Source organism: Oratosquilla oratoria, chromosome 13 (assembly GCF_046742065.1).
Source record: "Oratosquilla oratoria isolate Oo_2021 chromosome 13, ASM4674206v1, whole genome shotgun sequence".
In the NCBI taxonomy this organism is placed as follows: domain Eukaryota; kingdom Metazoa; phylum Arthropoda; class Malacostraca; order Stomatopoda; family Squillidae; genus Oratosquilla; species Oratosquilla oratoria.
The window spans coordinates 59,290,032-59,312,581 of NC_134789.1; the positions used below are offsets into that span (position 1 = coordinate 59,290,032).

At 40.0% G+C, this 22,550-nt stretch overlaps 2 protein-coding genes across 2 annotated transcripts in view; one reads left to right on the forward strand and one right to left on the reverse strand.

Annotated features, from left to right (window-relative positions):
- The window catches only part of LOC143032252 (CD109 antigen-like), a 400,363-nt gene that overhangs the window by 361,770 nt on the left and 16,043 nt on the right, over window positions 1–22,550 (forward strand). Inside the window, exons 10-23 of the mRNA XM_076196723.1 lie at window positions 20–206; window positions 1,969–2,129; window positions 9,043–9,153; window positions 9,419–9,772; window positions 10,516–10,658; window positions 10,945–11,111; window positions 11,358–11,587; window positions 11,876–12,073; window positions 13,938–14,120; window positions 16,146–16,352; window positions 16,533–16,708; window positions 16,854–17,151; window positions 17,287–17,473; window positions 17,999–18,076. Of these exons, the coding sequence (XP_076052838.1) occupies window positions 20–206; window positions 1,969–2,129; window positions 9,043–9,153; window positions 9,419–9,772; window positions 10,516–10,658; window positions 10,945–11,111; window positions 11,358–11,587; window positions 11,876–12,073; window positions 13,938–14,120; window positions 16,146–16,352; window positions 16,533–16,708; window positions 16,854–17,151; window positions 17,287–17,473; window positions 17,999–18,076 (2,680 nt within the window). The remainder of the gene's footprint in view (window positions 1–19; window positions 207–1,968; window positions 2,130–9,042; window positions 9,154–9,418; window positions 9,773–10,515; window positions 10,659–10,944; window positions 11,112–11,357; window positions 11,588–11,875; window positions 12,074–13,937; window positions 14,121–16,145; window positions 16,353–16,532; window positions 16,709–16,853; window positions 17,152–17,286; window positions 17,474–17,998; window positions 18,077–22,550) is intronic.
- On the reverse strand, window positions 7,689–8,516 carry LOC143032097 (uncharacterized). The gene is made up of 2 exons (XM_076196552.1): window positions 8,297–8,516; window positions 7,689–8,124 (listed from the first exon to the last, which is right to left on the reverse strand). The coding sequence occupies exon 2, from the start codon at window positions 8,016–8,018 to the stop codon at window positions 7,689–7,691; it is 330 nt and encodes a 109-aa protein (XP_076052667.1). The 5' UTR covers window positions 8,019–8,124; window positions 8,297–8,516.

The window sequence follows — 22,550 nt, forward strand, 5'->3', positions numbered from 1 at the left end:
TCTTTTGGCACCCTTACAGCTATCGGCGACGCAGCACGACGGTTCTCGCGTTCCGGATTGGCGGCTGGCGCGGCACCGGCTCTTGGTGACGCCCGAGATCATGTATCGGTCCGGACAGCGTCGGCGGCTGGACCCGAGGACCGTCAAGATGACCCACGCCGAGTTCGCCCTCTGGGAGGCCGAGTTCGACCTCCATACGGAAACAGGTAAGTTGGAGAGGGAGTCTCGTGGTCCCTGTTTGAGTTCGGCCTTGTATGACTTTGTTTATGTAGAAGCAATCCTCTGGTGTTAAATTAACATCTGCAATGCACTGGAAGGGGCAATCAAGATAGTTGTAACCTTTTCCGCAGTTCTAGATAATTAGGAACCCCACCCACCCCAGTGTTCGGAGTGCAACGTTCCTAAATCTAGAACGTTATAGATACCTCTAGAAACACTAGCCTCCCTACCAAAAGTCACCATAGTTTATTCCTTAAAGGGTTCACTTATTTTTCTGGCTTAATGCACCTCACGCCATCCACCCCCCCGTCTGAACCTTATATATCGCTCCAACTTTTAGTTGAAAGTTTAATATTTCATTTTTTCGGTTGAAAGAATTTCTCACTTTTAATATATATTAGAAAGAGCATTCGAGGGCATCCGGAGACCTTCCGTATGGCTGACAGTTACCTAAAGGGTCTTCATATGTTCAGAATATTTTCTCCTTTAGAGGAGCGAAACTACTGAATCATTTTATATTTTCGGTCCCATTCGCAGAAGTGATCATTCATCTTCCCCCTCGCTTTCTCCTTCATCTCCCCCCCCCACTCGCCTTCTCCTTCACCATCTCCCTCATTCTGCCCTTCGACCTCCCCCTGCCTTCACCCAAGACCCTTGGAGTCCTCTCGCTTTTATTCACTTTTTTTTTTTCAAACTCACTTCCACGTCTCTACTGTACTCCTCCCACGCTCAACCTCTCACTCCATACTCCTCACTCCATTTTAATTCATGGATGGGCAGAGAGTTACCACAAGACTTGATGAAATTGTCTAGCGGGATACAGAAAAAATGTCAAGATATTCAGTTGAATTACATCAAGGTGGGTTAACAGAAGTTATTCCCCAAGACGGGGCAGAATCGACTGGCGAGTGTGGATAAATGAAAGGACCGTTCTACCTTTTCCATTTTGTTGTTCTTTCACCCGCATTCTCCCACCCTCACCCACTCCCTCACCCTCACCCTCACCTTGGACCCCGGCCTCACCTTATCTTTGTCACCCTGATGCAAATCCTGGCTACATATTCTCTAACTTCATCTTTCACCCTAACTTCTTCACCATATTTTTTTTACCCTCGGACACAATTCTCACATCCTAATCTTTCCGCCCTTACGCATAACTCCACCTTTTTTTTTTAACTCCTGTATTTTATCACTGCTTCTGACCCAGGGCAGTGGGCGAGATGCAGCGATGACCCGTCATCCAGGAGGTGCCAAGATAAGAGGAAGGGAAGACGGTGGAGGGGAGCGGAGTGTGATGGGGATGGAATGGGTGGAAGTGGTTTTTATGCCTTTATTTATTTATTTATTTATTTTTTTTTTTTTGCTACCTCCTTATAAGGGTGAAAAAGCCTTTGTTATATGTATGTATGTATGTATCTTATCACCCTAATAGTGGTGACGTCATCAGAAGTGTGTTAGGGACATAATCAGAAATGTCCTGCTGCATTCGTTTATTTATGGATTCGAATCCCGCACCCCTTTCCATCCTCCAGCAGTGTCTGTTACCTGCCCCAATAGTTCAAGTGCATGGACCAAAGTTGACGGCTCCGGCCGCAGCTACTCAGCGCCTCCTGGCGTAGGCTCCTCACCTTCACCTTATCACCCTCATCCTGCCACTTACCTCAACCCAAAATTTCCCATCTCGGTTCACCTCTGACTCACCTTCATTCTAAATACTCACCTTATTTCCCCGTTCTCCTCATCCCATAGGCAACGACGTGAACGAGGATCAAGATGTAGCCTGGGTCAAACTGGAGGCTGAGCTCAAGGAATCGATGGGTTCTCGCGCCTTCGCCTCCTCCGTGGTCGTGGCTCATTACTCCCCCAAGGGACGCCACCTCCAGGTTACCACCTCCACCAGGAACCCAAAGGTAAGTAACCAATAAGGCGGGGAAGGGGGAAAGGATGTGGAAAGGAGCCCCCTATGGAAGGGTCCTTGTGGAGTTCGAAGAATGTACATCGTGGTAGGAATAAAGTGAGGGTGACAATGGGAAGAGAGGTGTGGATCAGTAACGTTGACTTGGTGGATCAGTGGAGGAAGGAGGAGGTATAGAAGGACATGAACGGGGCTGCTGGGGATGTGAATGGGAGTGAGTGGAAAAGAATGGGAAGGATTGGAATATGAGATGAACGGTTTGGAATAGTGATAGGAAAAATATGAGAGGGCATGTAGCTGGTGTGTGGTTCGGGCCCCCTCTCTGTGGCGCTAAAATTTAATTAGTTGACAAATAGATTCGTGTTTATTAAGTGGTGTGATAAAAACATCTATTCATAATATTTCATTATGTGATTTCTATGTAAATTGTATGATGTGAGCAAATATAAAAGACGTCTTAATATTTCTTTTATAATTTTTGCATGCTGTTACCCCCAAAGAGAGATGATTCCTTTGTGAAATCGTGTCAAAATTGCTCCTCCTTTCGTCCACAGCAATACTACCAGTTCATCCACCTTGCACCTCTATCATAGAATAAGTCGTCGCCTTTATCTATACACTCTTCTTCAACTCATTGTGTCGTCCACTCGAAATTTCTCTGTTCGACAACATGACCACAAACTCTCGCTGTTTCGTCCACACCTTCCACTCACTGTTGCCTACAAGTTTATAACTCTTTATTTCTAATCTTGAGAAATGATCAGTCAATCCATCAATCAATCAAGCCTATCCGGGAGTTGACACCTTGACGTGGTGGATAGGCTTGAGAATCTTAATGATTACAAAAGCTATGTCGATAGAGAGGAAATCTCTGCAGGGTCACCCATATCGAACAGGTTTTGTAAGAAAGATCAGACAAAGAGCAACTAACACACGCACACATACAGTCGCAGGACCCACTGCTAATTGGCACATCCCTGATGGCGAACAGGGAAATTACTCATAGGTAAGAAATGATACGTAGGAATAAATTGGTGAATTTTGATAGATGCATATTACATACGTAATTTTCTTTCGAGGGCAAAATGAAAAGGGAAAGAAAGATACAAGAGTTCAAGGAAACCTTCAGGAACAATCCAAAGAGTGTGGTGAAGAGTACAGACTTTTTTTCAAAAGAGACAAGGACTCTTTTTGGCACCTGTTATGAACACTGAAGCGGAAGTTATGTTCACCCACGATACAATGTGTTCAATTGATCAGACTACACGTTTCCTCAAGGGGTTGGCAGAAACTACTTTGCCGGAAGTGCGATAGTTACCGAATGAAGCAAACTCCCGTGTGGAACACGGCATGTTGGATTAGGGGTGAAAGAGACTTCCTCTCAAACTTCGATGACAACGGGAATAGGACCAATGTGATAGATGACCAGGATAGGGAAGAGAAGGGGGAAGGGGGAAAATATATATATAATAGGAAGAGGAGGTAGTAGGGCAAGGGGAGGAGGAAGAGGAGGAGGAGAAGAAGGAGAAAGAGGAAGAAGAGAAGGGGGAAGGGGGAGAAAATATATATAATAGGAAGAGGAGGTAGTAGGACAAGGGGAGAAGGAAGAGAAGGAGGAGAAGGAGAAAGAGGAGGAAGAAAAGAAGGAGGAGAAGGAGAAAGAGGAGGAAGAAAAGGAGGAGGAGGAAAGTGCCTGTGAGGATGAGAGGGGCATAAAGGTCAGATAGGACTGGAAGAACGAAAGTAATGCATATTACTCAAAGCATTCAAGAAAGTAGATTAGGAAACTAAATGAGATAATAATCGGGGAGAAGGGAAGAAAAAGGAGAGAGTAAGGAGAAAAAGAGATAAGGGATATGAGAAAGAAGGAGGACAAGAATGGAGGAGAGATGGGCTGGAAGTTCTGGAATAGTTCATTTATGGCTTACCACTGGAAAGCTACAAAATACTCAAGTCCAGTATAGGTCTATTTCAATGATGTTGTGATGGAGGGATGTTTGGGGAAAGGTTGGTTGCATAAAGTAGATTTTTTTTTTTTTTAATTATATGAAAGCACCAGTGTTGACAGTATTTACTCCAGTTAATGATTAATCGTCCATGCAAATAATTTCGAGAGGGAGGATTTTTTTAATTGTTTGAACATATTTGTGTGAGATAAATAATGAAATTATGTTTACAGTTTGCAGAATCCATTCCCTTCTCAAAAAATAAAATAAAATAAAATAAAAATCGGGATACATCACACATACTCTTCCCACCCTCTCTTACCATCCCTTTTCCACTCTCATTTACCACATTTACCACATTTACCCAGGGCCCCGACATGGGTAAGTGCCTCCCCCCCACACCACCACTACCACCACCTTCCACATCTGATGGTCACTAGCACGATTCACATGTAACATTCATCCACAATACAACGTTTATACACACATCATTCATACACACAACACATGATAAAGAAATCATGCATTAAAAGTACATTAGGAGGAATCTGCTTTACCTTCTTTTCACCAAAAGTGCTGCCCCTCCCCCCCCCTAAAAAAATGAAAAAAAAAAAATTGCCGCCCCGGGGGATTGCCGCCCCCCCCCCCCCAACACACACACACTTGTCGGGGCCCTGTATTTACCCCATTTACCATGCCTACTCCCAGCCCACCTTCCTATCCCTCAAAATTTTATTTTATCCACAATCTTCTATGTATACCGTTTGATTGGAAACATTGGGTGCCTGATCCCTATTTCTATTGCATGTTTCTCGTTTTCTACGTATGTGAATATTTCTGTAGCAGTATCATTCCCAATGCACCAGATTGTTTCGCTAAATTTCAATTTCACTGAATTATCATAAATAAAGCTAATCTAATCGTTTATTTAACGTAAACCCAACGTAAAATTAACCCACCTTTACCTTAGCCTGATCTTACGTAAACCTAACCTAATGTAAATTAACATACCCAAGCCCAACTTAACAAAAACCGAATTATGTTTATGGGTCTTTGTGAAGTGCAATTGAGCAAAACGTATTTTGGTAAAATAAATAGAATTTGGCGAAATGGAAATTCATCAAGAAATGTGTTTTGTCAATGGAGTTTAGCCCCCTTTAACGACCTGATTAATATACTCATATCACCTTTTTCTCTTTGATCTTTCAAAGTTGGCAATTCATCCTTTGACTCTTTTACTCTCTTCATCTCCACGTGACCCCTTCGATGAAAGAGTGGAATGAGAAAGTTTGTTTGAATATTCTCGCTCGCATTCGACAGTCGTACAATATCGCTTCTTTTCGGGTGAATGATATAATAATAATTATAATAATAATAATAATGATAATAATAATAATAATAATAATAATAAGTGTATTTGGCATTGGATCAATATACATGGTGCAGATAATGAAAAGAACACAGTTCGAAAGAACAATTACAAATGCCGAGGATAACACATGCATGTTTTTCACCCTACCCCCTACCTCTCTTCCTCCTACTTCTCTCCCCTCTATTCTTTTTCTTCCCCTCAAATCCTTCCCATCTTCTCTAATTTGATTCAGCTTCCCATTGTCTTCCTTTTCTCTCCCTCCCCTCACTCCAACCCTCGCCACTTCGTACTTCCCCTCCCCTTATCTGCCACTCCTTTCCCCTCTCCTTCAATTTCTTCTTCTCTTCCTCCTCCCCATTCTCCCAATCTACTGTATGTATACATACATATACAAAAGTAAGGTATTGGAACTCTTTCTTATATAAAAACGCTAAATATTTCCTCTGTATAAGGGTTTCGTGCAAGTTCTGTACTCGGACGGTGGTCTCAGGTGAGCTTGTGTCTCAAGCAATAAGTGCAAGGACTGACCGTTTGTGACTCGTAGATTAGGTGGTGCAAAGTTTGCAAATGTGGCAGGCGATGCATACATGCATGTACAAATGTATGTATACACGCAGTAGGAATGAATCAGGGTAAAAGAGTATACCTGGAAATTAAGTGGAGGAAGAGAGAGGATAGTACTTTGGCCTGTGATGAAAACGTGGAGGTGGAACGAGAAATTGAGATTTAAGGAAACTCGAGGCCACCAATTGTAGTATATACACACGGTAAGCTTCAACAGTGATATATTTTATCAACTTTGTTTTGGTCAAGAACAGTCGACATCATCCAACTGAGGGGTACATGTCAGTATGTTACCGTTCAGCAACATAAGCCCATGTTTATTAATAATGGTATTATGGCAGTGACGGAGCTGCCTTGTTTGATGCTGTATTTAATTAGATTATGCCGTTTGCTCTCTTGTGTACACTCTGTAGTATTCAGGAGCTTTTGTTAAGATTAGACCTTGTTTGCGAAGTCTGTATTGTTTTGATCATGCCACGATTGCTTGTTGTGGTTGCATTGTTTCACGGTGAAGCCAAAGTAGGCTTCCACTCTAATTAAACTTTGAGCTGATTACCCATCGCCTTTTATTATAGGTGCCTTGGGCGAAACTCCTCTCGTTGTTGTCCCCCTCCATCTCCACCAATGCTTAAATGAAAATACATTTCACATTCGTAAAATCTTGTTTATAGTGACAAAACAGTATGGTGAGTCACATGCGGTGCCTGTATTCGTATTAAAATCAAACTGAATTGAGCCAAACTAACAAATTGCCAGAATCTCCCACATGGGTAGCATTAGAGTAGTGTGACGCTAATTCCATCTATGTCGTAGATTCTCTTACTAAAATTCGATCTTTTCGCATAAATTTGATTCCCATTTTTTTATGAATTGAAGCTCAATACTTCATTCGAATACTGTTTGAAAGTATATTGGTGCATAGTCTATATTCTAATCTTCTTCTTGTACCAGATAGTTTACGAAAATGAACAATTTCACTATATGATTCTTTACTTTTGATATATTTGAAACCTCCATAGTGATCTTGCATATCCTACCAGAACTCGACTGGACAATGTCTTGTAAATTTCATTATTCCAATTTTGTTTTGTATTTGTACCCTGTGCAGCCCATACCCATCTCCGTCAATGTCTTAAGGAGGCTTGGTATTAAATAGAGCATTCAACAATAATATGAAACTGATATGCTCTACATAGCTGAACACAGGACAAAGACATACTGTGAGTGAGATTGTCCCATACACCCATTACAAATGAACAGTGGTGGGCAGCGATAAATTTTGCGATAAAGCGATAACGATAAAGCCATAAATTTTTCCGCTAAGTCCTATAAAGATAAAGCGATAAATTTCCAAGATACCTTTAAGCGATAAATCCTGCGATAAATCCTGCGATAACTTTTTTACACTTAAAACACCATATATTACTTAATAAAAGACCAAAGGACCCGAAATTAACATTTTATTACTTTATAACAACATTTAATGAAGACAAATTAACAAAACTATCACAGCACAACATCACAAACACAAATACAACAATTTAAAACATCTCCTCATCCTCCTCATTCAACCCCCTTGGCACCTTGAACTTCTGCTTGAGGAGGTGGAGGTTTCCCTTCAGAAACACCAGGTGCTCAAAGTTGTCCTCACTGAGGCACGCCTTCTTTGGCCTCAGGACATCCCCAGCTGTGCTGTGCTGATCACGTGGGACAACTTGTAATAGTTTGTCAGAGCGGCCATCTTGTCTTTGATGATCTGCAGCTCCTGGCTCAAAATACTGCAGCCACCCGCAATCACAACGTCTCCCTGGTCACTGGCCTGGCTGCCAGGGCGGCTGTCCTCTGGCTCACTGCCCAGGGACATGAGGGAGCTCGAGCGGGAGATGGTGGGAATGTCCACAGATCCCGAACTCCCGGAAATGTTCCGCTCCCTTTCCTGAGTCACATCACTGCTGCTGGCCTCCACGCGGAAAAAGTCCTCCACTGTCCTCTTGCCTGACATCTTGACACTCACTAATCACTAAATTCACTATTCTCGAACACTGAAGCGCGCCCGCCGCGACACTAATTAATAACGCAATATAAAACGCAAAAACCTAAACGATTTCCTGAAAAGGAAAAGTTAAAACACAAAATCACGCGACGTTCGTACGAACGGGAGGCACGCGCGAGGCGCACCTCAAAACGCAAAAAATATATAAAACTAATATATATTAATTAGATATTTAGTTAAGATAGCAATATACAATAAGAATTAAGTATATATAAGTTATAACACACAAAGAAGCTTTGGATCGCTGGTAGCACAATGAAACACAGAGCTGAGATCAGATGCGTCCAGTTGGGGGGCTATTCAAAGAAACAGTGACAACAGAAGCGCGGGCCGCCAGGCGCCTGGCCGCATCTGTTTGCCGCGTAACAATGAGCCTGTAACCTCCCGCCGTAACGGTTTTTCGTCTTCTACTTTATCGCTGGATTTATCGCGGGAAATTTGAAAGCGATAAATTTGTCCGGTCTTGCGATAAACGATAAGCGATAAATTTTCGGTTAAAGCTATATTATCGCTTTATCGCATTATCGCTTTACTTGTCGCAACACCCACGACTGCAAATTGATAGTATTTCCCATGAGCAATAGGCATTTATATCAGGCCGGTAGTAAGCAGATTTGAGAGAAAATATATATTTCATCGTTGCACTCAACATCCACAGTTGAAGACAAGTCACATCATATGGCTCTCTCCATATTAGACTTGACTGGAAATATTTGTTCATACTCCTATAATATAACGTCTGCATCATTACTGTCGCTTCCAAGTGAACACATTATGCAAACATTAGTAAACAAAATCCTCCACAAAGCCACACTACAGCGCCAGAGATAACGTGTACCACGAAAGAAATGCTTATTCAGAGTATCTACTTCATTGTCTCCCGAATGATTTTCGAGAAGGTGTGTGTCCCCCTGCAACTACCCACGTTCACCCCTTTGTCTTATCACTTCAAAATCTGAATTGTCTTCAACAGGTGGGCGAGTACATAATCCTCCATGTGCGGAGCAATTTCTACGTGGACAAGTTCCGCTATGTCATCCTCAGCAAGGGTATGGTCCTCGAGGCTGGCCAGCAGTCCATTGAGGTAAGTTGTCTCTTTGTTGCGCTTAAGAATCCAGCCCTGATTAGGAAAAGGAAGCTGATGGGGTCCAAGTTCTGTTAGTATTCCACATTCATCGATAACCATCATTTCTAACTTTAGGGATGCCAAAGAGATGATGTTATAAAGGTAGTAAAGGAGAGGTAGCCAAAAGGTAGCAGAAAGGAGGGATGGAAGAAATCAAAAGTGAACAGTATTCTTCTTTGAGTGGGGGCCAAAGTACTTAACTGAACCTACATTCACCTTGCAGGCATCTCTGAAGACATTTCCAGTGCCCCTGACTGCCAACATGGCTGGTGTGGCTACTGTTGTAGTCTACTCCCTTGACCGCTCAGGTGATATAGTGGCAGATGCCCTCACCTTCCCCGTTGATGGCCTCACCCGGAAAGGTCTCCAGGTCACCCTCCGCCAAGTCCTGGCTCCCGAACCAAACTTCAAGTACTCGTCAACAACCAAGGAAAGCTCACACCATCGGCATCACCATCACAGGGAGAGTCTCCTTTCCATCACTGTGACAGGGGACCCCGGAAGCTTTGTGGCATTAGCAGGGGTGGACTGGCTGTCCTACAGCATGCAGGCAGGGAACGATCTAACTCCCGCTATGGTAAGACTCCTGTTCATACCTTTCCCCTTTGTACTTCTCCTATCATCAAATTCATAAGTATATTAACAACCATTAGATGTTTTGTTCTGGTTAATTCAGGCAGTTTTATTCATATGAGAGGGTGTCATTCTAATAAAAGAGTTAAAGATATCTATATCAATGATTTTCCATGTCATCCTTCTCCATTAATTAATAGGGTAGTCCAATATTCAGCGGAATGTATTCTGTTTGCTTATTGAATTTCTAGTGTATATACTTGTATACATGCCAATATTGTATTAATGATTTATTCTTTTGCACATACACACTTTATTATACAATTGGGTTCTGTTTTGTGAAAGCTGATTATATAGCTATTGATCATATAACAATCAACATATCTTATTGGAAAATAGGGCTACATCCCAGACACCCAGAAATAATATCAGAACTTTAGAATGTAAATTTGTAGAGGTATTCCATTCAAAATATACAAGAGCCTGTAAGTGACCAAATACAATGTAGGAGATATTTTTTATTACACTAATACTTTCAGAGATATATTGAGATTTTTTTTCAACTGGTGTGGCAATTGAACTAGACAGGCAATGCCACCATGTTTCAAGAAAGTGAAAGAAGTTTTTGTGTCGTATGGGCCTACGGGTGAATTTACTAGGTGTTGATGTAGCTCATTTCCTGAATATCACAATTAGGCACATGTATGGATACAGACACATGGCTGGATTCTGTGGTCTGTCTTGCAGATTATGGCTGAAATGTCCCGTTACGAGCATGGTTCCCAGCAGGCTCCCTTAGGGCAAACCTGGGTGTCCCAGGAAGGTCTTCCAGACCAGGTCCTTCACCTCCCAAGGGCATCTCCAGGGGTGGATGCAAACTCTACTTTTGAGTAAGTCAATATGTTCTTGAAACAAATGACTATTCATTTCATCTTTGTATCTTAATGGTATATAAAACATAAGAACAGAAAGTATTCTTTTTGCTTAAACCATGTACAGTATGCTCTCTATCTCTCTCTCTCTCTCCCTCATTGCATATTATTTAATCCATTATTGTATTTATCTTGATGTCTGCTTCATTCATCCAGCCACCATCTCATTTCATCTTTCTTTCCTTTTTTGAACCTTTTTTGTTGTGACATATACAATATATAGGCCTACTTGTGCTTCTTCAAGGTACTCAGACCTCCTCGTGGTATCCGATGGGTTTGTGGCATCTGTAGCTTCCTCCTGCGGTGATGTCTCAGGAAGCCGACGACCCTGCCTCTCCCATGGCTGCTACAATGCTGCCCATGGGTGTGATGGCAAATGGGACTGCATTGACGGCACTGATGAGAAAGGATGTAAGTCATGCAGCTTGTAATTCTTCAAGAAAATAAATTTTTTGCATAAATATCCAAATTCTGTTAGAAGAATTTAATTTAGTACCATATATTTCAACATGTGACATGTGGAGGGTCATTATGAAGGAATGAAATGTTCACATTACACCACATCAGTAATAATTTCCATTGTACTAATTAAAGCTTAAGTTTGTATTCCTGGATTTGCTGGATCTCATACCTGACTCTGTGGCTCCATTATTACAGGTCAATCCCCAGACACAGACCAGGAAACACTTGAACAATTCCGTCAGTACCGCCAGAGTCGTTTACCTCGACACTTCAAAGAACCTTGGCTATGGAATCAAATTACACTTGGAGAGTCAGGGGTAGCTACCATGGAAGTGCCAATCCCAAAGGGTGTTTCACATTTGACACTATCTGCCTTTAGCCTCCACCCTAATCGTGGACTGACACTTTTGCCTCAGCCTGTGCAGGTGAGATGTTCCTCATAAATTTAAAATGCAAGTCTGATCAATTATGGTAATGATGTTATTAGAAATAATCTAACAGTCCTCTGATATTATCAGACTGTATTCTACATGTTCCTTCTTTGTATGCATTTCTAGAAGTATATTCCGTCTATATACCAAGGTCTTCTTGTCCCTTGTAAAGGAGATACCCAAGTCAAATGCATGCACACTTTCCCATCCACCACCCTTGTGTGTGTGTGTTTGCGTATAGAAATATATAGTTTGAATATATCTATGCACTTCTTCCTGCAGTGGAAAGGATCTCCTGGGTTTTGGCTGTCAGTGGAAGCGCCATCACGTGTCGGTTTGTGGGAGCAAGTGGGTGTGCGTGTAACAACAGTGAACCACTTGTCCTATACTGTGACTGCCATCATTGTGCTGGCCAACAACCCAGCTTACCGATTTGTCAGCGTTGAAGGCTTTAATGTCGGTGACATTCCTGGAGGACTGGTAAGACAAATGGATGTGGAAGAAAGGACCTTTTAAATCATATTCATATTATTTCTTTCTTCTGATCTGTAGTAGATCTATTCATCTTTTTGGCTACAAGTAGAACAGGATTTACCATAGGTACTGCCAGGGGGAAGGTCATGATGCCATGCCCAGCTGACCTTTGACTGTGAGACGAAAATTCCCAAAATTGCCTCATTACAACTTGGGCAGCCATCAATGTTCTTGCCTCTTAATGGAGAAAGTACTGAAATGTAAACAAACTTTTCTCATATAGTTACATGTTTCAACACAGAGTTAGGCTTGGAATTGGGTATTATCAACTACATTTCTACAAATTACATCAGTGAATACATTATTCCCTATAAGATTATACTATTCACATATGGGAAACAGTGTTATACTTTTCAACTTTTTCCCAAATGAAAGCAAATAAAAAAAAAATACTTCAGTTCAAGTGCCTCCTCATACCTTACTGTACTTGTGATAATGGTTTTATATATTTACCTAGTTGTATTTTACGGGACTGGAGCTATGCTCTTGTTAACCCATTTTTGTATCTCTCTACATCTAGTTTGCTTTTGAATTCGTGTATATTTCTGGGATTAACTGTTTCACTGTTCAATTTGTTCCAAACGTCAATTACCCTGTGTGGGAAACTGTTCTTTTTCAGGTCTCTTCTGTAACTGTCCTTCTTTAGTTTCTTTGTGTGTCCTCTTGTTTCTCTCTTGTCCCATTTTAATAGGTCATCTATATCAAGAACTTCCATTCCTTTCATAATTCTAAAGATGGTCAACAAATCGCCTCTCTCCCTTCTCTGCTCTAGTGTTATCAGTTGTAATTTCTCCAATCTTTGTTCACATGTCAAATTTGATAGTGTAGGTGCCATCTTGATCGCCGCTCTCTGGATTCTTTCTAATTTTTTTGTGTTCTTCTTTGTGCTTCATGCCCACAATGATATAGCATATTCTAGTTTTGGTCTTATCAATGCAACAATTAATTTCTTAACCATCTCTTCATCCATGTAGTCGAAAGCCACTTTCATAGATCTTAACAGATTGTAAGTCTCTCCAAATATCTTGTTTACGTGTTTATCAGGAGTCAAGTCACTTGAGATGATTACTCCTAGGTCCCCTCTTAGTGAACTTTTTTGACTTCTTTATCTCCAATCATGTAATTTTCCAAAATCCATTATGCTACATTTCTTGATGTTGAAATTCATTTCGTGTTTCTGACTCCATTCCCATACTCTATGTAAGTCATCTTGTAACAATCTGCAATCTTCTTATGTTTTTGCTCTTTTGAGCAATTTACAAAAGAAATCTTGTTTCTAATGTGCCATCCCCCACCTCTGACTTTGAAGACAAAAAGGGAGTAGATCCCACCATTAGACAAATCCTAGCTATGCCACTAATATATATCCACCAATTTACAATACAACACTTAATAGTTATGATAGATAATTCCTAGTTCTTGTAGAAGCAAGATAAAAAGAAAAATATTAGAAATGCATTTTCCAAGACTTTTGTTGTTCCTAAGATAAGCAAGTGATTATCATACCAAAATTAACTGGGATTGGTCCTGATGAAGTCCTGGTGCAATTACCCAACATTTTTCATTAAGGTTAACATTAGAGATAGCCACAATTGTAATTCTCCCATTGATTTGCCCTAGAGTTCTTAAGTACCCATTTATCTTTCAAAATTTTTAATTGATCAGTTATAGAAAAAATATGATTTCATCATGTATGGTCATTCATGTATGTTATAAATCTGTAAATAATTTTTTGTGTGTTATGAATTCTAAATCATATGAAATGTTTGTGTTGACTTGGCTTATATTCAGACCTGTTTCTCCAACTTAGATGGGAGGACCAGTGCGTCGCATGGTCAGAGGAGAACATGAACACAGTGTGGATGTGGAAGCAGGGGAGACTCACACACTATATCTTCCTATTGTTCCTGTCGAGCTTGGGAAGGCTACCATCATTGTCCAGGCCTCATTGCCTGGAAGAAAACTTCAAGAAGAAGTCACGGTCTTGGTTGAGGTAAAGATGATGATGTTATCCTAATTCAGATCTCATCCTCATGTATAAGGTGGAAAATGAAGATAGTTTAGAATTATTAACTTTTACAGTTTAGTACAGTATTTCAATAAGCACAAAAGCAAGTTGCATTTACACTAAAACAGAGAGAGAGGGGTAGTTATATCGATTGCTTTACTGGTAGATTAAAAGTGTTTTAGATGTGATATAAATGTTTAGAATGTGAACCAGGATTCATCTGATAATGAAAAACTTTGAAACCTGTGTATGGAAAATGGTAGTTGTACAACCAGTGAAGATTAAATTTAAATCTCAAAATTCAGTATCTCAAGTAATGATTAACATCAGGAAATTAACTAGTGAAGAAAAAATTCAAGAAAAATGGGTAAGAAGAGACACAAAGTAGACAGTACACTGCAAGTGGCAGGGTTGGAGATATTTAGATCTTTCTTGGATCCACCAAAGTCCCCAGTAACACTAGAGTGCTGGCTCGTGAAGCCTTGACCAAGAATGACATCACAACCCAAGTCTGGCAGTACAGAAAGCCTCGTATTGTAGTAGCACTCATCCTTCAAATTTATATCAACTGTGCAGCGTCTCTTCACAGGAGATGTGAGTGATGAAGAGGCCATAGATACTTCCAGTTGCTAGGACAACCTTCAACTTGTGCTTCTTGGCATAGCTGTGTGAGATGAAAGATTCAGAGCTCCCTGTGTCGATAAGAGTGATTGCTTCATTATTACCAACCAAAACATACACAGTTGCTTGCCACAGTAGTACTGGAGAAGAAGCAGATATGACTGCCAGTGCAGAAGACTGAGTGGATACAGAAGTAGAAAACATAGTAGACCAGCACACTTTAGCAAAGTGTCCCTGTTTATTACACTTATGATGACAAGTGACGTTCCTTATAGGACACTCTCCATGATTATGACAGGAACCACAAGGGAGGTAGCCAAAACAAAGTCAAAAGCATAAATCCACCATCCCCCCATTTCGTCCCTACATACTCCACTCCCATTCACCACCCCTCCCTCCCTTAAGTTTGAAACAAACTTAAAAGAAAATATTGAAGCTCAAATAGGCAAATATGAACACAAGAGAGAAAAACTGGAGGAATGATGAGTGATAAAAATTTGTATAGAAGTGGAAATAGGAGAAGGTATGGCCAAAATTCTGAATGTAAAAATAAAAAACAAAAAGGATGGAACAAAATACATTGCAGTGGCATACATCACTGCCCAAAAGACAAGAACATAGAATGAAGCAGAATACAGTAATCTAATAATCTATTATAATAAAGGCAATGGGTAATCAGCTCAAAGTTTAATTAGAGTGGAAGCCTTCTTTGGCTACACCGGAAAACAAAGCAGTCACGACAACAGCAATTGATGACATGATCATAACAATACAGAACCTTCACAGACAGGATCTAATCCTAACAAAGGCTCCTGCATGAATACTACAAATGTAAACAAGAGAAATAGATGGCATAATCTAATTAGATACCAATATATCACATCCCTCCTCTCTAGAAGGAAAATTATAAATTCAACCTATCCGTGGGTTTTACCACTCTGCCAGATCTTTTCAAGTTAAATGGTTCTGGCAAAGAGATGTCTGCACAATTTGAATGCTTAGAGGGTGGAATTTCAGTACAAACCTCAGAATTGTCCATGTGACTATAAATCTTATGGTTGATTCCAACCTTTGAATCGGTTATGGATTTCCATCACAAGTATTAGAACCTTGAGACTCATCACACATCTGATTTCCAAATGCAACATACTCTTCTAAATAAGGTTTGAATCTTGGCATTAATTGATCAGCATGCCTTTTCCATGTGACATTACCAATATTTATGTATGTATATATATATATATAATATATATATATATATATATATATATATATATATATATATGTAGGTATGTATACCTTTTTCTTCTTGTTTCTTCATTTTTTCCTCTTTCCAAATAACAATAGTACTGTTATTTCACTGATATCTGTTTAATCTCTTTTGTTTAGCCCATGGGAGCCCACCAGGAACTACACACTTCTCTCTTGTTGGATTTGAGCAATCGTGCCTATTTCTTCACATTCCTTGATGTAAACGTGTCAGACCATCATGTCCCAGGGTCAGTATCAGCCCATATTTCGGTCTTTGGAGATACTGTATCACCTGCTCTTCCTTCTAACCCAGTTACATCTGATTCTTTACTGGGCCTTCCTATGGTGAGTGACATTGATATTTGCTATTGATTGATATTTATTTGATCAGTCTTGAATGTTGGTATTTGAGAATAAAACTAGTCAAATTTCTAAAGTGCTTTCTGTCAAAACATGTGCAATGTCAACAGTATCAAAGGAAACTACAGGAAACTATAACTTTAAATGATCCATGTTTTTGTTTAGGTTGGTTGTGAACCTGTGGTGTTCAGCTTTCTTTTGACGGTGCTTGAAATTCGCCATGCCAAGGAGGAAAGGCAAAACCCATCACCCAATGAAAGACTTCTTTTTAGCCACTTGGCACAGATCTACCAAACTATCCTTGCTCATCAAAACCGAGATGGGGGATTCAAGTACTATAGGTATGATGTAAAAACTATAGAGGCCTACCTTTAGATTTCAGTATATATTGGTGAATGTTAATCACATAGTAGATAAAACTAATTTAAATCAGAAATACCTTTTTTTTTGTACTAATTTGATATATCTTATCTCATCATTATACAGGACAAGTCAGACAAGCAGTGTGTGGGTAACAGCTCTTGTAGTGAGGGCCTTAAATGAAGTTTCTACACAGTGGCCCCACTACTTATATATTGATCCCCAGGTGTCTGATCGTGCTATAAGGTTCCTGCTATCCCAACAAGCCTCACATGGTGCATGGTGGGAACCAGATGGAATGATAGGAGATAGGAACTTGATTCCATCACCTTACACTCTTACTCAGGAGAATACTCATGCACTTAACCTCTCCATCACAGCACACACTATCCTCAACCTTCTGTCACTAAAAGAATTACCAATGGTAAGAATAGTAACAACAAATTTAAAAATACATGTTTATCATTCATATCATTATTTTCTCATACCTTGATTTTATTTCATGGTTTTCCTTTACACTACCCAGTACTTATTATTATCTCTTTCCTTTTTGATACAGCCACTTGATGAAAAGGTGTTATTAGCAGTAGCAAGTGGTGTCCGTTGGCTTGAAGACAACATTAAGTTAGTTGGAAGAGCTTCAAGGCCCCTGGAAGTGGCTCTTGTAACCCTGGCCCTACACTACACAGACTCCACTAGAAAAGATGCAGCCTTTGCAATCCTGGCCAGACATGCTCGTCAGGAGAGTGAGTGTCGGTGTCCTGTACTGTGTTCTTTGTTCTGTCCCACGTACACAGCTTGAGAAAATGATTGGAGAGTATAAATGTGAATATGTCAGTAAATGTGGGTGTACTTGATGCACATAAAAGATTTTGAATGTGTATGGTGATATGTTACTTTGTACATTTATAAAGCTTGTTCCTATTGTCTAAGTTCTGCCTCTTCTCTGTTGCCTTTTCTTAAGTGGCTTATTGCTAAGAGTAGCATGTAATGAATTATATTTCTATTTTGACAGTAACCACAAATAATTTGCTCCAAACACACTGGTTTCATACCAACCATGGGTAAATAAGATGTGAAATTGCTTAGGTTTCTGCGACTCCTTAATACGATCCCAAGGTTGCCCCTCACTATAAATACCTTTAGATATTTTCTTCACTGTTATGTGTCATTGGTAATCACTAGAAAGCAGCTGAAGTGGTCACAAGGTTTTATTTAATGCCTTAATTTGTAAATAGAATACAGTAATGATATTCCAATTCCTTCTTCAGTGCTGACCTACAGGCAGAAGTGGATGGCCAAGGTTCTAAAGACTAGTGCAGAAGGGGTTTCTGATCAAAGTGCTAAAGGTATTCAAAATAAAGCTTGTGAGTCTGCTAGAGGCGAGAGACATTATATAAAAACATTGCAAGAAAAAGCTGCTTCCTGTATTTCTTCATCTAATTGACCAACTCCTTATTGGCTTGCATCCCTTCATTGCTAATCCTTTTCAAATTTTGGGTTCAGTCCATGTTGAAGCAACACAGAATAAGCTAGGCCAAACTGCCCCTGATGCAATCACCATATAGAGTACAAGAAGCAATAAAACAAAAGAAGCTTACAAACAAGCTAGGAATGACTATACAAGAACTCACAGGGAGGAAGAAAGCAATTTTGAAAGAGGTGTAGTAGATAAGTGCAAAAATGAACTGGAACTGTTTTACAGTTTTATAAATGGTCAATTGAGACACGGAAACAATCACCAAGGGTGGTGAGGTCTTCGAAGAAGTCTCAGCATAGGCAGAAGTAATGAATGAAAGCATCTAATCAGTCTTCACAAAAGAAAGCACTTTTTTGGAAAAAAAAAAGTGAGGGGGCAAAAAACCAGGTTTAGAAAATATCAATGTAGTAGTGAGGGAAGTGGTCAGTCTTTTGGGATCATTGGATGTGCCAAAAGCTTCAGGACCTGATGGGATCTTACACTGTATACTTAAATGATGTAGGGAACAACTAGCTGACAAGATTCAGTCTTATTACATGTTCATTGAAAGAAGGTATTGTGTTGCATGATTGGAAAAGGGACAAATATGGTGTCAGTTATAGGCCAGTATCACTGACCAGCACAGCAATGACATGTGAAAAGATTGAGAAAAGTCAATGGACCAAATATCTTATAATAGACAGTCAGTTTGGCTTCAGATCTGGAAGGTCATATGTGTCAAACCTTTTAAAGTTTTACTCTGGAGTGATTGATGCACTACAAGAGAGAGAGCATTGGTTGGACTGTGTGTACCTCGACCTAGAAAAGGCACTTGACGTGTGTGGAAATTGGAGCATGTTGGAGGACAGAGAGGCAAACTACTAGAATGGATGAAAGATTTTTTTGAAGGAAAGATGCATGAAGACAGTAGTAAAGGATAAGATGTCAAGCTGGAGAGAAATAAGAAGCGGAGTTCCACAAGGTTCAGTGCTTGCACCAATAATGTTTCTTGTCTATGTCAGTGACATGATTGAAGGAACAACAAGCTGTGCGAACATGTTTGCAGATGATGCAGAAACCATGAAGAGTAAAAAATGAGAACTGTAGGTTACTGCAAATAAATCTAGACACTAATTTTGCATGGAGCCAAAAATGGGAAAAGAAGTTCAGTACCAAAAAATGCAAAATACTAGAAATGGGCAATAGTGGCAAAAGACCATCCTTAAACATTTTTTTGGAAAGTGAACCCATTGGAGGAAAGATATTTGGTAATGCTGATAAAAGACAACCTGTCACCTGACAGACATAAATCAGCAGGATTGTGGAAGACATATAGATTACTGCAGAAGACCAAAGTGGTGTTTCACTATATGGATGAAGAGTTTATGAAAAAACTCGTTGAAATCCTGATTCATCAAAGGCTGGAATATGCATCAGTAATATGGTCCCCACAGAGTGAAGGATATAATCAAGATTGATTCCCAGCCTGGCAGATACACCATATGAGGAAAGACTAAAAACACTGGGTCTGCCAACTTTGAAAGACCAGAGAGAAGGAGGTGATATAATTACAGTATTCAGGTCACTAAAGGGGATAGATTGCATTGACAGAAGAGATCTGATTAAAGATGGGAGGGCTTTAAGAGGTCATGGGAGCAAATTAAGAAAGACCACATGTCTAAAGAATGTGAAGAAATACAGTTTTCCATATAGATGCATAAATACTTGGAATAGCTTAGGAAGTGATATAGCCCAAGCTCAAACAATACACGAGTTCAAATCTAACTATGATAATTGGAAATCAAGTTGGAACTGTACTTGAATTTGAGTATAGGTATGATTTAAAAAAAAAAAAAGAGAGAGAGAGAGAGAGGTAAAAAAAACTTATCCTACATTCCCCTACTCTGGATTTACCCAGACATCCACACAATATCTATTGCTTCAGTGACTTGTCGACCAATCCAGTGGTCAATGGTAGTTAATGTGGTACCTTCTTGGGTCCTTGGATTGGGAGATTTTTTTATCTAGTGTGAGGACTTGAGGAGTAACAGAAACTATAAATTGGTATTGAACCAGCACTCTAGTATAGTAACAACTTTTATAATAACAATTGGTATGAGTTGGAGCAATTAATCCTAGGACTGAGCAATAGATTATTGTGCCAGAACTTCACTCACAGGACTTAACCATGTCAGGACCCTTCATCCAGTGATTTGGGGTAGTCCCACTTGCAGTGGTTGGGTATAGGGACAGGTGACCTCAGTAAGGGGTCCCCACTTTCTTTTCTTAATTCTTTCAGTACATAAAACACAGAGAAAGGGTTGCAGGAGCTTGACTATTCTGTTGTGGAGAGGGTTTCCCACAGCTGAATAAAATCACATAGTAGGCATCTAGAACACTGTCATAAAACCCACCAAGAGTCAAGAGAGAGAGGTCATAGAAGGTCAGTGATCCTGACATTGATTATGTATCACACACCCAGAGCCACACTACCAATGTGAATCTCGAATGGCTCCCATAGGATGGTACCTAGAGTATCCCTTTTTTTGAGAGATAATAGGATATTCATGGCCCTATGTAACCTATGGTGTCCCAATAGGAGTGTGGCAGCTCTCCATACTGTGATGCCAGGGTTTAAGCTACACCAATGTTGGGGGATAACACCAAACACTGGTCTAGCAAAGCAGATGAGAAACACCTTAAGAATGTTACTATTGTCATTGACATTTTTTATTTACCTAACAATGGCAATAGATTTATTTGATGAGCATCTAATGGGTGGTAGAATAAAAAAAACTAAAAAAACTGAGTCACATTTCTTTAATGGTGATATATGCTCTAGTAAGTAAACTTTGAAATAAAGAAACACTTCATGTCAAGCTTCATGAATTGGCATATGAAATAACCCAGCATGATTTATTGTTTGCACTTGTGATTTTAGTGCCTCCAAAGACACTAATAGAGTTCAGTGTAGTATATATTTCCACCTGTATGGTTCTGGAATTGTAAGTAGCAGCAATTCCTGAACATTGGAAGATCCAAGTAAATAATGATTATTCTTTCATACTACCACTGGTATCACCTGTATCATTGAACTTTGTATTACAGGAGCGATCATTCAAGAGAGAAAATTGACCATATTCTCATTAAAACTTACAGGAAAACCCTGCTGAACTGTAGATGTACAGGAGTGTTGAGGTGTTCAGGAATGCCAAGTTCTTCAGAACAGACCACAGATATTGTAGCTACACTGAAATTGTGGTTAAGATCTAGACTTCCTCTAAGAATTATCTCTATGAAGTTGAACCTGGATAGTAATAATAAGTGTTGCCTTTCATTTCACTGATTGGAAACCCACAGCCCCTCAGTGGCTGCCAACAATCCTTGGGCCTTCCCACAAATCTCTTGGAGAAGAAACTTTGGACTGTTGTCTATAATATATTAATGTGGGACTGTTTCTATGTCACTAGTGAAATAGCAGAAGGAGGGGAACAGTTGTAGGTTGTCAGATCTCCATGTGTGAGAAGGTGTAAGAAGTATACTGTAGTTCAAGTTCTTGGCAGTCAAGGGACCTAGTATTAGCCCCACAGGGGTAAGGGGGTGACAAGGTGAAAATTGGGCAGCTCTCTTTTCTGTCTTGTAGAACCACCACAAGAAGGTACCCATCATTGGTTCCTTGAATCTGGATCAACTTTAGAACAAGACAGTTCATGAATATATCAGTCTCAAGTTGTTTGAAATTTTTACTCTTAAAGACCCTGAGGAACTGTAGGATGATTTCAAGCTGAAAACTACCAGCTTATCAATGGTTGGGAAATGCCATGGAGTCAAAGTTAAAGCTGAAGGATATATTAGGTGAGACATTAGCACTCAAGAAAAATCATTCAGCACAACTGTCTGACAATTGGTGTTTGCAAAAGAAATTGACATGCCAGACTACAACCCATTTGTCAATTGATCAGGAGATCTGTGAGAGGCATTGCAGAAGAGGCAGTCTGAGGCATTGCAGAAGAGGCAGCCTTAGCCTTTGGAGAACAACTTGAGTAATTGTGCTTCTATTTAGCATTGTATATGGCCTCTGTTTATGATGCAGATGGTAAAAGATGTAGATGAAGTAAGATTAGGTACTGCAGCAGCCAGGCACAACATTTCCATAGCAGGACTCAACAGCCAAAGCTAATTTACCCTTTGCTCTTTCATCATGTGCATCGTAAAACCCCACCCCCTGCCGCTCATGTATTTACCTAGTTGTAATATACGGGAGGGGAGCTATGCTCGTGGTGACCCGTCTTTGTATCTCTCCGCATCAAGTTTTATCTTAAAATCTTGTATAGTGTTAGCACATACTGTTTTGTTGTCTAATT

Coding starts and splice junctions, on each gene's coding strand:
- LOC143032097 (XM_076196552.1), bottom strand. CDS start 8,018: ATGTCAGGCAAGAGGACAGTGGAGGACTTTTTCCGCGTGGAGGCCAGC.